This window comes from Sceloporus occidentalis, unplaced genomic scaffold, assembly GCF_023333645.1.
Source record: "Sceloporus occidentalis isolate IW3139 unplaced genomic scaffold, rSceOcc1.0.p SCAF_4, whole genome shotgun sequence".
Lineage (NCBI taxonomy): Eukaryota > Metazoa > Chordata > Lepidosauria > Squamata > Phrynosomatidae > Sceloporus > Sceloporus occidentalis.
In genome coordinates this window covers 24,257,501-24,274,016 of record NW_028316984.1, presented here as the reverse complement: position 1 = coordinate 24,274,016, position 16,516 = coordinate 24,257,501, and the positions used below count along the sequence as shown (strand labels likewise).

General features: G+C 40.8%; 1 protein-coding gene across 9 annotated transcripts in view; it reads right to left on the bottom strand.

Annotated features, from left to right (window-relative positions):
- BOLL (boule RNA binding protein) overlaps positions 1-16,516 on the bottom strand; it is a 48,693-nt gene that overhangs the window by 24,816 nt on the left and 7,361 nt on the right. For 4 of the 9 annotated variants that reach the window (XM_089519501.1, XM_089519496.1, XM_089519494.1 and 1 more), the window contains exon 2: positions 3,232-3,375. In XM_089519501.1, the coding sequence (XP_089375627.1) occupies positions 3,232-3,360 (129 nt within the window). In that variant the 5' untranslated portion in view covers positions 3,361-3,375. Of the gene's footprint in view, positions 1-3,231; positions 3,376-3,509; positions 3,730-5,942; positions 6,036-16,516 lie in introns of all 9 variants that reach the window. The other 5 variants (XM_089519498.1, XM_089519497.1, XM_089519500.1 and 2 more) reach the window with 5 other exon arrangements.

The following is a 16,516-nucleotide window of genomic DNA, read 5'->3' as shown; positions in this document are numbered from 1 at the left end:
ATTATTTCCAACAATGGAATTCAAGATGAGATGCCCTGTTATTATGGCCATTGAAGTCTCATAAAATCCAAGAGTAGCTTTGGTGGGCTAAGGCATGTGCACCTGGAGGAGGGACTGGGTTGTGGTTGAGACTACTCAGCTCTAGAATATTCTGAACAGGTCTCTGAGTTAGTTCAAACCCATTTGGGTGAGGCACAGAGAACATGAAGAAGAACTTGCATTTTCTTCATTGAGTTATACGCAATAGTGTTCTTCTATGAATGGGAGGAGTCCTGTTCATGGAATCTGAAAATCGGCTTCGTCTTAACCAATCCTCTCCCTGTCTCTCTTTGTAACCTTGTCTCCCTCTTTCCATGCTATTCTCGAGTATCTACAGCCTTTGCAGCAGATTTTGGGGGACACACAGGAAAATGAAATAGGCAGATGTGCTTAGGTACAAATACTACATGTGTGGATGAAAGAGTAACAACTGGCTTCAACCCACTAATATTTTTTGAGTTACAAGGCATTATCCACTGCAATTCTTTAGCAGACTTTTCAACTGAATTATATCTGATTTTTTTAAAAAAATCTGCTATCATTTTCATAGCAGGTTAGCATGCATAAGTTGTGAACCTTCATCTTACTGAGAAGCATGGCCAAGTGACTGAGAGTCAGCAAAGATGTAGACTGAGGTCACATACATTTTAAAAATTTCTGGAGAAATGTGCATACCTATATGGATAATCTCATTTGGTTAAGTGCTCATCATTTGTAGAGCTCCTGCAACTACTGTATATACTCATCTATAAGTCTAGAAATTTTAGTCAAAAATTGACCTAAAAAACTTGAGTTGACCTATCCACAGGTCAACATAAGTACTGTACTTTAACTCTTATATATATAAACAAGGAGCCATCCCCTTTGTCTGAATAGTGGTGGTAAAAGGGGAGAGCTTAGTCCATCCTGGGAGCACCAAAAAGAAGCAAGGCTCCCCTCTGCTCTCTCATGCATCCAGCCTTTAGGATGAGCACAAATAGTTATGGTATACCTGACAGGATTTTCTAAGTTCTTTGGCATCATCCTTACATCCTTTGTTACATGCCCCTAAGTTTCACCCTCGACTTATCCACAGGTCATATCAAAATCCGTCATTTTGGCCCCAAAACCTGCCCTCGACTTATACATGAGGTTGACTTTTAGTCAAGTATATACATACGGTAACTGTTTTGTCTCGTAGAGCCCCAATAATATAACACAGCATAGCAGAGAGCCATACATGTAATCATAGTCTCCTAGATTCAGATTCAAAGCCAAAGTCACAACACTCTTATTCTCCAAGCACAGATATGGCACACGTGTAAGTATAATGCATGGCTTCAATTTTTGAACCTGGGTTTCCTGTGACAAATTCCCAAATATGCTTGGTGATAGGAAGGTAAATAATCCATTGGGTGGTCATATGTGGTACTGAAATATTTGCACACAAACACAGGGAAGGTTTACTAAAGGTTTTTTTAGGCCACAAATTATTTAAGGGAAAGCAAATGTTTAGGGAGATGGATGTACTTTGTAAACTAGTACATTTTGTGGACTTCTCTGCAAAACTGCTTACAGTAGTTATATAACCAACAACAGTTATTAGATACATAGTCTTGAATGGGGCGCATGCCCACGAATGTCCATTGAAAATAACAGAGGTCGCCCCTCCATTAATATTCAAGACCACAGACCTCAAGTCTGTGAGAAAGGAGGGGCAACTGTAATATCAAACAAGTTAACAACAGCATTTTTTTTTTTAGAAAAGAGGCAGAATCTATGGATCAATTAATCTGCTCTTTCATTTTCAGCAGCTTCTCTTAGGTTCTGGACCTCTCTTCCTAAGGAGATGAAGGACAGAATATCCCCATCCTTACTTTGAGGAGGCAAAAACTTTTTCAAAGTTCTGACAAGCTTTTCAAAATTGAAGGTTTTTAAAGGAAAGGTTTTCAATAATGTGCTGTAGTATTCTTTTCATTGTACCATTTTTAAGCTGGTTTTCAACATTTTAATTGTATATTTAAATTGTTTTCTGTGTTGTTAATAATTTAAGCATATTTTAATAGTGATCTTATGTATTTTTAAACTATGTTGGATTTGTTATAATTTGTAAGACACCTTGAGTTCCAGTTTGGGGGGAAAGTGAGATATAAAAAAGGAGAGGACGCTGTTGCCTGAACACATCAAAGAGCATGAGCAACTTAATTAAAAAAGTTCTTCTATTAAGATGTAGCCAATACAAACTTGTTAAAGAGAACGCAAGACAGAACAACCTTACTTTTTGAATTGGTAATACAAATGGTTTACTATGTAGTGGATAACAATTGGGAGCAAATGCCAATGAAAACAACTGGTCTCACCTCTAGGAAGACATGTATAGGATGTATCCAAAATATTTCCCACATGTTATCCCTGTGATCCTTTAAAATGTCACTGTATTGTTATATATGGTACTAGCTTTCCCTCTAGTGAACTGCAGCCTTTGTAATGATTGGAGAATAGAGTGCAGGCAATGAAACAATACAAGACAAGCACTTTTGGAATACAAAAGGCCCCAACTTTATTGGTTACAGCAAAAGATGTGTGGTTTAACATGGGGCAGTAGCTAGACATCAGACAACCAGTGAGAATGACAGAAGTCAAAAGCCACTCTGCGATTTCTCGTCATCTGGGAAATTACCCCTGGTTTTACAGTTTCTAAGAAACTCCACGACAAAACTGGTCTGTACAGACAGCCCTCCCTCCCATGCTCCTTACCTCTCTGGCTGTCAATCCAACTAAGCCCACCAGTTGCTACATCTGACACAAAAAAGGGTGCCTGGCCACGTGAGTGCAGCCAATTGCCCCGTTTCCATATCAGATGGGTGACTGGGGGGCTTTTTAATTGGATTGATGGCCGGCAAGGTAAGGAGCAGAATACTGGTCCTGGACCCAGGGTCAGTGCGGAGCTGGGTGTATGAATACCTGCCCATCCCCATATTGATCCAGGGACCAACCCAGATGAGCACTCTGACTGTGCACAGCACTGTACCTTTTTTGGATGGATGCTGTTCTGTTGGCAATTCGATACGAACTGTTCTCTATCTGGCTAAACTTCATACAAATAAAATGATTAACCACATATGACAAAACAACAAGATAATGCAAATATATTACAGTATAAGTCTTAACATTTTATGCTTATTGTTCATCTACCAAGATTAGAAAAGATACCTTAAAATCAATTCCTCCGACAAAGATGCGATTAGGAATGACTGTTCCAAATCTTGGGGCACTTGTGGGGTTATTTAAAGGCACTGGCGACACAGTGTTAGGAGATGAAGACAAAGAATCAGTTTGCATCTGACTTGCAGTCTGCTGTTTAAGAGAACAAAGTGCTGGTAAGATACATTTTCAGCTTATATATTATGGATTAATGAAAGTACTGTAATATAAAATACAAAACACAAAAATAGTAGCCTTTATTTATTTACTGGTGGTTATGGAAATACCTATACTTTCTCATTTCATGTATTCATTCCAGGTACTGCATGCATTACATCGAAGTGGACAGCCCCATTCTAAATGTTTGCTCCAAGCTTCAGTTATTTTAAAAGAACTTGCTTTCAGATCAGTTGTTCCAACCTCAGCAATTCATGTGTGTTCCACAGTTCATCTAGAAGTTTCATACACCTTCTCTGTCACTTGTGGGGCCTAGTTATGTTGGAAATTCTAGAAGTATCAAGACAAAAAGAGGAATTTTTCAGTTCTAATTTTTAAATCATAATGGGCCAGATCCAGGATCTACATTCCATTAATAGGAAAAAATCCCTATGCCTGATTTTCAGAGTTCTCCCCACAATTCACCCCATCCAGCAGGGTTACCCAACCTTTTGTGTAGCATTTTCAGGAGGCTGGAGGAATGGAACAAAAGAAGTACCATAGTTTTTTTAAAATTTTCATTAGGCTGACCATTTTTTCCCCTTGACCATTATTCAAAAGTAATCCCTAATTTAAAAATTAATAGCTTACATTAAATAAATAATCATTTTATTAGATCAGTTTAAAAATACACTAATACTGAAATACATTTTTTGTCTGTGTAGGACCTTCATTATGAGTTTCTCTGAATGGAGGGCAGATTCAGATGGCTCACATATTACTTTTATGACTGCCTGTAAATAGTTGCTTCTGTCTTCATATGTTCAATTCACATGATGCTCATGCCTATCCAATTTCTGCCTATTCTTTAGCATTTTTATGATAAAGGCAAAATTAAGTTTGACTACAGATACTTTTTTTTTACATATGTTCACCACTGTGTGAATGCTTGAATTTTTCTCGTGGGCACAACAATGTGGTCATGGTGGTATGGGCATCAGCTCATTTGTAAAACTCCTTCCTCCTGTCTCCTGACTTCTGTTAGATGACTTCCTGTCATCTTGTTGAAAAGGGCGGCAACAATTGGATGCCACTTCTAGACCATGTTAGGTTTAAACACTGTCCTGGTAAATGGCAGAGCAGAATGTGCAACAAACTACAGTATTACCATCAGTCCTCCACATTTGTAGCTTCAACTTTTGCAGATCTGATTATTCACAGATTAATGCCTTCTCTCTAGGAATCTCTAGGTCATTCAGCATGACTCTGCTGGAAGTTGACCATAGAGTCACACTGGAGGATCTAGAGATTCCTAGAGAAAATACTTCTCTAGTCATTTTTAGGTCCTCCAGTGTGATTCTATGGTCAGGTTCTGGCTGATGCTGACCCTGAAATAGTGCTGGAGGACCTAGAAATTCCTAGGGAGGTGTTCTTTCAGGTTAAAAAAACCCAGTGGTTTTTTATTTGCATTTCCCCTAACTCCAGTGAATGTGGAGGGCCCACTGTATATGCATTACTAAAACTGGTGGTCCCTCAACCAGTGCCAGCCCCTGAGCCTGCTGGTGCCTGGCATGTTTTTAGGAAATAAAGAAACAATTGTTTTCATAAATACACTCAGCCCTCCACATTTGCGGCTTTGACTTTGCAGCTTTGATTATTCATGGATTTTATTAATATGTTCTCTTTAGAAATATCTAGGTCCTCCAGTGCAACTCTATGGTCAACTTTAACAAAAAGTCGGACTGAAAGACCTAGAGATTCCTAGAGAGAACCCTTCTCTAGGCATTTATAGTTCCTCCAGGGCAATTCTATGGTCAATGTCTGACAGATGTTGACCACAGAATTGCACCGGATGACCTAGAGATCCCTAGAGAGATGTTCTCTCAGTAAAAACATAGTGTTTTTGATATCTGTGGTTTTCCCACACTCACGTGGGTCCTGTGCTCCTAACCCCAGCAAATGTGGAGGGACAAGTGTATAATGCAGGCCCCTGACACTTTGGGGGAGAAAAATGGCCAGACCCCAGTAGACAGCCTGAGAAGCATAGCGCTAGATTGCTTTCCAAAGCACTCAAACATAATTGCCTGAGATTCTAAAGCTACATGAGTAGAATGTAATAATCTGATTGCACAGTTGCACTGGTCCTGATTAAGGCAACACCACCAGCAGAGGAGCACACACACCCTGGTTGAATTTCTGTAGCTGGGCAATAAGGAGAAATGTCACTTTCTCAGACCCCACTGAGTACATACATATTTGTTGGGGATCTGGAAAAGCAATGTAATCACCCAGCAGCATAATGTCAGACATTATGTAAATATAAATTATGTAAATTAATTATTTACAAGCAAATCTTAAAGAGAGTGGGTGAAGAGCATGTTTGCACTCATTACACTTTATTATATATTCCAGCACCCAGTCAGGAAGGCTAAGTTGTATACCCCACAACATCTACAGAGTGGCTGGCAACATGGTACTCCATCTGGTGGCAATAAGGTACCATTACTGCCAACCACAGTATGAAAAGAACTGCACTGATTAGAGAGTACAAGAACAATCCCTACCTATTTGCTGTGCAAAGGAAGGAAAAGTCTCAGAACACAAGTGTAAACTGTATGGGTGACTTAATATGAATATGTCTGGTACAAAGGAAACATCTGAAATGGAAACATTTGTGAGTAGGCAAAGAATATACAGTACTGCTGCATGAATTCCTCCACCGACTATTAACATTAGTAACACATCTACTTTGAAACTGCACTAAAAACTAAACCAAAACAGATATTTCAAAACAAATCCATCTCTAAAGAATTTCAATTACGGAATATTTTTGTTCTTGCTTTAAAACTGTAATTGCTTTTTGAAGAAGCAGAGAAGAGGGCTCTCTGTGCTAAAATGTACACAATTTATACAACAAATTAAGATTTTAACACACTTTTCCTTTTATTTACATAGCTCTTCATATGAGATCTAATTTATAAACCAATCTCATATTTTATTGTTGAGAATACAATAGTATTGTAGCAAGAATGGACTTTGCACTTGGCTAGAAAAAATAATGGATAGCCCCTAAGTCCAGCTAACCAAACTTTCCTGATCACTGTGAAAATATTCCTGTCAATGGAAACTGATACGTTATTGTTTTCTATTCCCTCTTATAACAGACCCACAACGTTCAGATCTCGTGAAGTGTTAATAGCAGTCCCAGAGAGGTCCAACCAGGCTCAAGAGTACAGACAGTAGGAGTCTTTGCATGCAGAAAGAAGTTTCCACAAGCACCAAAAGAATCTTCCTTCCTTCAGTTATGAACTTGTTTCTGTATCTATTTTTTTTAAATTCAAGCAATTTAAAAATAGATACATTTAAAGAGGTGTGTGATGTTATGCATAACAAACTAGATCCTCCCAAGTGTACTGAATTGTTTATTGAAAAAGGTAAAGGTAGTGCCTTGACATGAATATCTGTTCGTAACCAACTGTAGGGGGCAGTGCTCACCTCTGTTACTAAGGCTAAGAGCCAGCACTGTCCAAATATGATTCTGGTGGTCATGTGGCCAGCATGATTGCACCGAACACCCTTCCCAATGAAGTGGTATCTATTTATCTACTTGCATTTCATGCTTTCAAACTGCTAGGTTGATAGAAGCTGGGACTAGTGACAGGAGCTCAGCCCATCATGCGACACCTGGGCCTCAAACTGTCAATCTTCTGATCTTTCGATCATCAGTATTGGCGTCTTAACCATTCAGCCACTTCATATCTATTATTCTCAGTGTTATCTCTGATGCCCATTACAACCAAGCGCAGTATAGCTTTCTGAGGGGCATGGGCAGAAAGTCCAAAATTATGTATTCTCATTGCAGAAATATTAAATTATGGAGACAGAATAAACTGATTAAATTATTAATTTAATTATACAATGTATGTTTGCAATATGACCCCTAATGCTTTTTCCTTTCCTGGACCCAGCTTGGACATATGGCATTTCTCACTGCCATTTTTGGTAAGGATCTTTGTTGCAGAATGTTAAGGAACATTTTGATTGCATGGGAAATTAATGCAATGTTCCTTTGGTTGCTGTATTCCATGTTGTCCCCTTTCTTGGAGACTGGAATATATATTGAGTGTTTTCAATCTATGAGCCATTGTTCTGACTTCCATATTTGTTGACAGGTTTTAGTTAGAACAAGAGAAGATTCTGTCTCTGTAGACTGAAGCAGCTCTATTAGTATGACATCTATTCCAGGTGATTTATTTCTCCCACATGCTCTGAGTGCAGCTTCTACTTCACTTTTTAAACTGGTGGTTCATCTTTGTATGGTTCTTCATCGAATTAATCTGTCGCTCCTTCATTTCTTTTCTAGAGTTCTTTCATGTATTGTTTCCATCATTTTTATTTCTACTTGGTCATATACTGCTGGTTGCATAACATTCCCACTCTTGGCTTAAATTTCACTTTGATTTCTCACATCCTGTGGATGAGGCCTCTTGATCTTCCTTTTTGCTGCCACATTCTATTTCTCTGCATTGATTATTATAGTTCTCCTTATTCCTGTGCACAGTTCAGTAAACCATTACATTCATGGTTCTGACTCTATTTCTATCACCTTTTACTTTTGTTTCTTGTCTGTCATTAAGTGCTTGAAGAGTTTTATCTGTCATCTATTGAGGCATCTCTTTTTTGTTATAGAGAATGTCTTTTTGCATTTCTCCCCGACAATGTGTCTGATTTCAGTCCAGAGTTCTTCTGGCTCCCATGCAATTGGGCTTGGTAGTGCAAGTGGGTTTTTCACATTATCTTTACATTCTAACAAGGTTCTTCAGGTTATATTTTGGCACCATGGATTTTTTAGTGTTCTTCTTTAGTCTTGTTTTTGTAGAGGTAATGGAGCTTATCTATCTTCTGCTTCCAATTATGTAGTCTATTTGATTTCTACACTGGTCATTAGGTGATGTCTATGTATACAGCTGACTCTTTGGTTGCCTGAAAAATGTGTTGATGATGAACAAAACTGTTGGCTTCACAAAACTCACTCAGTCTCTCTCCTGCTTCATTTCTTGATCCTAGGCCAATTAATAATAATAATAATAATAATAATAATAATAATAATAATGTTTATTTATATACCGCTTTTCCAAATTAGATCAAAGCGGTGTACAACAGGAAGTACAATACAAAGTCAAAAAAACAACAACCACATAACAGGCCTCTCTTTCCCCCGCAAGATGGTGGTCGGAAGGAGGGCTTTTTCTTCTTTCAGGCAGGCAGTTGGAGCTTGCCTGCCTCTCTCCCCCCAAGATGGTGGCTGAAGGGAGGGCTTTTCTTCTTACAGGCAGGCAGTTGGAGCTTGCCTGCCTCTCTCCTCCATATAAGCTTTCTGTGCATACGCTGGACCAATGTACATGCATTATGAAAACCAAAATAAGGATGATTCCAGTTTTGTTGTTGTTAACTGCCCTTGAATCAATATTGACTCATGGTGACCCTGTAAGTGAGACATCTCCAAGATCTATCCTCAACCACTCTCCTCAGATCCTGTAAGCCCACAGCAGTGACTTCTTTGATTGAGTCTATTCATCTAGTATGTGGTCTTCCCTTCCACCTTTCCTAGCACTATCAACTTTTCTTATGAGTTGTTCCTTATCATGATGTGCCTGAAACATGTTCTTACCATCTTTGATTCTGCTCTGTTTCCTACTTTTGCATTACAATCCTTTGTGATTAATTTCTTTTTTGGTGTGTGGTGTGGTTATGTGGTGGTATCAATTTCTTTTTCTGCCTCTGTAGTTGAAGAATAAATCCGGATTAGATTTACATTGATGGGTTTCCCCCTGAAGTCTTATTGATATAATTTGATCTCATTTTTCATTATATCCTTTGTTGCTACATCTCTCCTTATTATTAAATAATACTATAGGCTATGCTAAGCAGGAAGTTGTAGACTAAAACACTTGGGAGGCCAAAGTCTGACCATCTAGCACAGGTTCACATTGTTGTTGCTGTGTGCCTCCAAGTCAGTTTTTGGCTTGTGGTGAACGTATCATAGGGTTTCTTGGTATGTTTCTTCAGAGTGGTCTTCCCACTGCCATCCTCTGAGGCTGAGAAAGTGTAACCAAGATCACCCAGTGGGTTGTTGTTGTTTTGCTTGAACAGAGAATTGGACCTTGAGATATAGTTCAACACTCAAACCACTACACCATGCTGGCTCTCATGCTAGTCCATAATCTATCTTTATTAGACTATGTACATACAAGTGAGACCAGCAGGGGAAAAGTGCTGTATGCTGTATTAAGGGTTTTAATCAGGCAGCTCTACCCTCTTACCAGATGCTCTATTGAACCACCCTGCTCAGAGAGCTTTCTGTGCATACGCTGGACCAATGTACATGCATTATGAAAACCAAAATAAGGATGATTCCAGTTTTGTTGTTGTTAACTGCCCTTGAATCAATATTGACTCATGGTGACCCTGTAAGTGAGACATCTCCAAGATCCTCAACCGCTCTCCTCAGATCCTGTAAGTCCACAGCAGTGACTTCTTCGATTGAGTCTATTCATCTAGTATGTGGTCTTCCCTTCCACCTTTCCTAGCACTATCAACTTTTCTTATGAGTTGTTCCTTATCATAATGTGCCTGAAACATGACCATCTCAATTTGGTCATCTTGACTTCTAGGGAAGTTCAGGCTTGATCTGTTCTAGGACCGACTTGTTTGTCTTTTTGACTGTCCACTGTATCCTCAGTTTTCTTCTGTAGCACCAAATCTCAAATGAGTTGATTCTCTTTCTTCACTGTCCAGTTCTCAAATCCATACATGATGATGGGAATTACAATAGATTGAACGATCCTAACTTTAGTGTTTAGTTTTTATGACTTTGCAGTTTAGAATTGTGTCTTCATAACCCTTCATAGCTGCCCTTCCCGGTTCTAGTCTACTTCTGATTTCTTGACTGCAATCTTCATTCAGATCAATGATTGATAGAAGGTAGGGGAACTCTTTTAACTATTTCTATTTCTTTGTCATCTGTAAAGCTTTCGTAGTCAGACAAGCAGAGACCATGAAGAAGAAGGACAGGTTACTTATTTGGTAGCTTTGGCATGATCTCCATTACCAACAAACCTATCCTATCTAGGCCAAGGGTTTTCTCTGACCTTGATTTACATCTGCTATTGATTATGGACCATAAAGGTTTACCTACAGTCTGTACAACATACGGTTAGCTGGCAAGCCTGTTTTTCTGCCAATAGGCATCTTTCACCTGCATTGAAGCTGAGGCCTGAAGGCTTGCAGAGAGCAGCACTCACCATCACCAGCCCCACCCTTCTGCTGTGCTTTCAAAACTTTGAAGACAGAAGAGACTGAAGGATGCAAGAGAAGTCCCAACACACTGGAGGGCAAACGTTGTCCCCATCTTCACAAAGAGAAAAAAAGAGGATCCCAACAATTATCTTCCAGTTAGTCTGATATCAATACCAGGAAAGATTCTAGATCAGATAATTAAACAGAGAGTCTATCAACATTTAGAAGGCAACACCATAATCACAAAAAGTCAACATGAGTTTCAAAGAAACAACTCATGCCAGACTAATTTGATCTCTCTTTTTTTATATAAAATTACCAGCTTGGTAGATGAAAGGAATGCTGTGGATATAGTGTATCTTGATTTCAGTAAGGCCATTGACAAGGTTCCTCATGACATTCTTGCAAACAAGCTGGTAAAATGTGGGTTAGTCAGTGCAACTGTTAAATGGATTTGTAATTGGTTGACTGGCTGACTAGCGGGGTGTCACAAGGTTATGTCCTGGGGCAGGCTTGTCAAATTTGCAGATGACACCAAATTAGGAAGAGTAGCCAATACCCCAGGGGAGAGGATCAAAATTCAAAATGACCTTAATAGATTAGAAAGCTGAGTCAAAACTAGCAAAATGAATTTCAGCACAGAGAAATGTAAGGTACTACATTTAGGATGGAAAAATGAAATGCATAGATATAGGCTGGGGGAGACCTGACTTAATGAGAGTACATGTGAAAGTAGGGTTGCCATATCCCGCCGGGGGGCGGGACAATCCCGGTTTGGGCGGTGCCATCCCGGTCCCGGTCCGGTTTGGCGCCCAAACCGGGACGGCCCTGCACACCGCGGCCACCTCAGCCCCCGCGGCGGCTCCAAGGCCTTGCTGAGGCCTGGGAAGGCTCTCCGCGGTTGGAGCTCCAGCCGCGGAGACGCTCCCTCCCGGGCCCCAGCGAGGCCTTCGAGGCGGCTCCGCGGTCGGAGCTCCGGCTGCGGGGTCCTCCAAGGCCTGCGCGAGGCCAGGGAGGAGGAGGCCGCTTCCCACCGCGGCGATCGCCGCGATGAGGAGCGGCCCCTGCCTCTTTCCCGGCCTGGGAGCCTGCTGAGGCTTCCTCCCAGACCGGGAGGAGGAGGAGGCCGCTTCCCACCGCGGCGATCGCCGCGATAAGGAGCAGCCTCCGCCTCTTTCCCGGCCTGGGAGCAGGCCTAGGCTTCCTCTCAGGCCGGGAGGAGGAGAAGGAAGCCTGGCACCACGGCGATCGCCGCGATGAGGAGCAGCCTCCGCCTCTTTCCCGGCCTGGGAGCCGACCTAGGCTTCCTCCCAGGCCGGGAGGAGGAAGCCTGGCACCGCGGTGATCGCCACGATGCCAAGCTTCCCCCCGCCCTTCCCGGCCTGGGAGCCGGCCTAGGCTTCCTCCCAGGCCGGGACGAGGAGTAGGAGGACAAGGTTTAAAAATCTAGGACTTTTTTTTTTTAATTTCCTAGCCAGGAAATTTTTTTTTAAAAAAATGTCCTACATTTTCAAACCTTGTCCTACATTTGTCCCGGTTTGGAGGTCCTCCATTATGGCAACCCTATGTGAAAGGGATCTAGGAGTCATAGTAGACTACAACTTGAACAGTGTGATGCGGCAGCTAAAAAGGCCAATGCAATTCTAGGTGGCATCAATAGAAGTATAGTGTCTAGATCAAGGAAAGTAATAGTGTCACTGTATTCTGCTTTGGTCAGGCCCCACCTGGAATATTGTGTCCAGTTCTGGGCACCACAATTCAAAAAAGATGTTGACAAGCTGGAGTGTGTCCAAAGGAGGGTGACTAAAATGGTGAAAGATCAACCATGCCCTATGAGGAACGACTTAGGGAGCTGGGTATGTTTTGCCTGGAGAAGAGAAGGTTAAGAGGTGAGATGATTTGAAGAGGTGTCATATTCAGGATGGAGCAAGCTTATTTTCTGCTGCTCCAGAGAATAGGACACAGAACAATGGATGCAAACTACAGGAAGAGACATTCCACCTTAACATTAGGAGGAACTTCCTGCTAGTAAGAGATGTTAGACAGTAGAATACACTCCCTTGGAGTGTGGTGGACTCTCCTTTGGAGGACTTTAAACTTAAGCTGGATGGCTTGTTGGAGGTCTCTGATTGTGAGTTCCTGCATGGCAGGGGGTTGGACTGGATTGCCCTATGATTCTATGAATAGTGAGAGGTGGTTTGCCAACAGCTGCCTTTTGCTTCCAAGTACTGTCCGACTCTGCTCAGCTTCTGAGATCAGGTGGGATCTGGTGCCTTCATAGTATTTAGGCAATCCCTCCTGGTATTACTGAATTAAAATTGCCACTATCCTTGATCTTTCACCCTGCTGTCTGAAGCCGAGAGTCTAGCAACATCTAGATGAATACATGGTCCACACCACCTCTTGAAGCACTGTGATTAAAGATCCTGTTTTCACTTCTACAAAGTCATTTGGGCAATTAGTTCTCATTGCCCAACTAGGCAAACTGCATTGCTTCTCTGTATAGCTGCTGAATTGCTATGGCAAAAATTTATAAGAAATCTCCAGGTATGCATGTAGCTACTAAAATATCTGCAGCTTCTTTAGCTTACAGGCTTTGCATGTTCAGTGAAGAGCTCCTTAAAGAAGAAAACATTTCTTGAAAAAATAGCAGGATAGATTTTCTCTCAATTTGGAAAGTGATTTTAGAATAGTCAGGCAACAGACTAAGTGATGTAAATGAAATTCACTTTGCAGAAGACACACCAATTTTTGTCACTGCATCACATGCAAATAGCTATTTGTTACTGCATCATATGTAAATGTTCACATTTTGAGGGGATTTTGGCATGGTCTGAATTAATTTATAAACCCTGTGTCACTTTGGGGAGTGCCCCCATAATTTTTGCATTCATACAAAATCACGAATTGGGTGTCCAATCCAAAAAGGAACACTATCTCTCAAGGTCAATGAAAATGCATGTACAATGTGAAGAGGTATGCGCCATAGTGCAGTTGAAATGGAATGATTGTTAATGATGGCTAACAATTTTCCCAAGCAACACTAATTAGACAATATACAACTGCTGTTCCTCTGGCACAACAATCCTGTCAGGTAGCTCAGGCTACAAGTGTATGACTACCACAAGGTTAGCCAGTGAGTTTCATACAACTAAAAATAAACTAAATAAGCAACTAAAATCCTCTATCAGGCTGGTGGAGTGTAAAGCTCTGCCACTGTAATAATTCTACTGGGCTTCCTTTTCTACCCTCAATGCAACAGACCTTTTCAGCAATGAAGTACACCCCCACAGTGACTAAGTAACTAAGGGTGGGGATGGCCAGGCTATGTCTTGCTGCATTCCTGCAGCCAAGGAGAAAAAAGGAACAGATGTCTTCTTGAATCTCCATTGAGTCTCAGCTGAAAAGAAAAGACATCTGTTCTTTAGATGTGGTACTGCAGCAATCTGCTGCTTGGGCATGGGGAAGTGTTCTGACACTGAAAAGGTCAAGTATGCTGAGAGATACTGAATACCCCCTTCTACAGGCACCAAAAAGGTCAAATGTTTCTGTAACGGGAGGTTATACCAGCATGTATTACCAACAGGATTCCAATCCCAATCTTCCAACACTCAGTCTAATGTTCCAACCACTACACTGACCATCATCTACACCTCCTGTCTTTGGTGGTATAATAGTCTGGTTTGATACTAGAAACTGGTCCTTTGGATTTGGATTAAAAGGGTACAAAAAGCAGGAAAACACACAGAAATCCACTCAATACAATTTTCACATTTGTAAGTCCAGTACCATCAGAGGGAAGTGACCCAGGGTGGGCTCTTTCAGATCTGTTGCCCCAGGTTTCCCAGCAGAAACAATCTGGGTGACATCTCCATGACATTTTTTTGCATAATACAATTAAAAAAATTCACCCCAGATCATTCCAATTTTATTTCACTATTCTGCAATACCGTATAAATATTCATTAAATTCTGCATCTCATGTATTCCTTTCAAGTTCAACCATTTTTGGAAATCATAAAAGGCTGTATACCTGAAAATCAGTTTATAAAGATGAATAAAACCAAAAAAAATGTGGTTTCTAACCCTTAATGTGTGTGTGTGTGTGGCTCAAAGTACAAAACAATCTAGACCAGTCAAAGGACTATGTCCAATGCTTAACAAGTAGACTTCCATTCATATAACAGACCTCTCTTGTGCTATTCAGAATCCCAGCTTCCCCCCAGATGTTATCTGGAAGAGAATCTATTGTACTGTACTAATAAAACTAAAATATACCCAAAATAGGCACTTCTAAATCCCTCTTTCTTCCCCAGGAGCAGACATAAAGATACTGTATATTTAATCATAGGACCAAAATGTGATTAACTTTGGAGGGCCATGTTTACAGACATGTGTTTTCCCTTCCTCAGAGACCGAGAGAGTGCAACTTGTCCAAAGTCACCCAATGGATTTCCATGGCCAAGCAGGAATTTGAAATCTGGTGGCACAGAGTCCTTGCCCACCAGTCAAACCACTACTCCTCACTGACTCTCTAATTGTATATGTAATATTCTTATTATTTCATCAGTGTGCATTTCATAGGCTGAGGAAAAAGTACCTTTCACATTTTCTGCATCTGTAGTTTGGACATGAAACCTGTCATTACCACTTTTCTTTGCTTTGAAAGGGCTTTCTCATTTCAATGATATGTTAACAATATTCACATTATAGCATAATAGAAGCCAAAAGGCCTTCTGATGTCATTCTCTCTAGCATACCAGACAGACAAGATGTTTTATATAGCATCAATCAAATGTACAACCCCCATGTTAGGGTGGCTATCTATCAGAAAGGACACAAAGGCACACAACGTAAAGTACCATCATCTCTTCTGATTTCTAAATTCAAATCAGAGGTAGACTCAGACCCCCATGCCACTCTGAATAAATGAGAACAGGGAACCTTCTAAGTACTCTTTAACAGTTATCAAACTACCACTGCCAAGTTGCTTTTAAATGCATCATGCCAAACACAGATTACTAACACGCAGAAACTTTTATGATTTCTGTTCTTGCATGTTTATGTGCTTTCAAGTCTCCTGTCCATTTATGATGACCACATGAATTTAATAGGGCAAGGAATTTCTTAGGCAAGGAACCCTCGGAGGCAGTTTTGTCAGTTCCTTCCTTTGACATAAAGCCTACAATGTCTTGATGGTGTCCCCTCCAAAGACTAACCAGCACTGACCCCGTTTAGCCTCCAAGATCAGACAGGATCTGGTGCCTTTAGGGTAGTGGTTCTCAAATGGTGGGGTGGGACCCCTGGGGGCAGGCATGAGACTTGCTAGCCCTGATCCCTTCTCCTCTTCCCAAATTTGTGGGTGTGTGTGTAAAATTTACATTGTTAAATATTATTACTATTATATTATTATATACGTACTTCAATAAAATTGTTCTAATTTGAACATTATTTATGAAATGTTAAAATACGAATATACATGACTGTGCTAATGAAAACACACCGACTAAACAATGAAAATATTTTTATTCCTATACTATGGGGGAGGGCAACTTAAGCATGTAGATGCCAAGGGGGGGGGGGGTCCAACGGCACAAGGTTTGAGTACCACTGCTTTAGGATATTTAGGGTCTGTTGTTGTGTGCCTTCATGTTGTTTCTGACTTATGACAAAGGCAAGCCTATCTCATGGCTGGCAAGATTTGTTCTGAGTTTTTGCTCTTGCCTTCCTCTTAGGCTGAGAGAGAGTGACTTCTTGCTCAAGGTAACCCAGTGGGTTTCCATGGCCAAGCAGGGATTCAAACCCTCGTCTCCAGAGTCACGGTCCAATATTCAAACGAC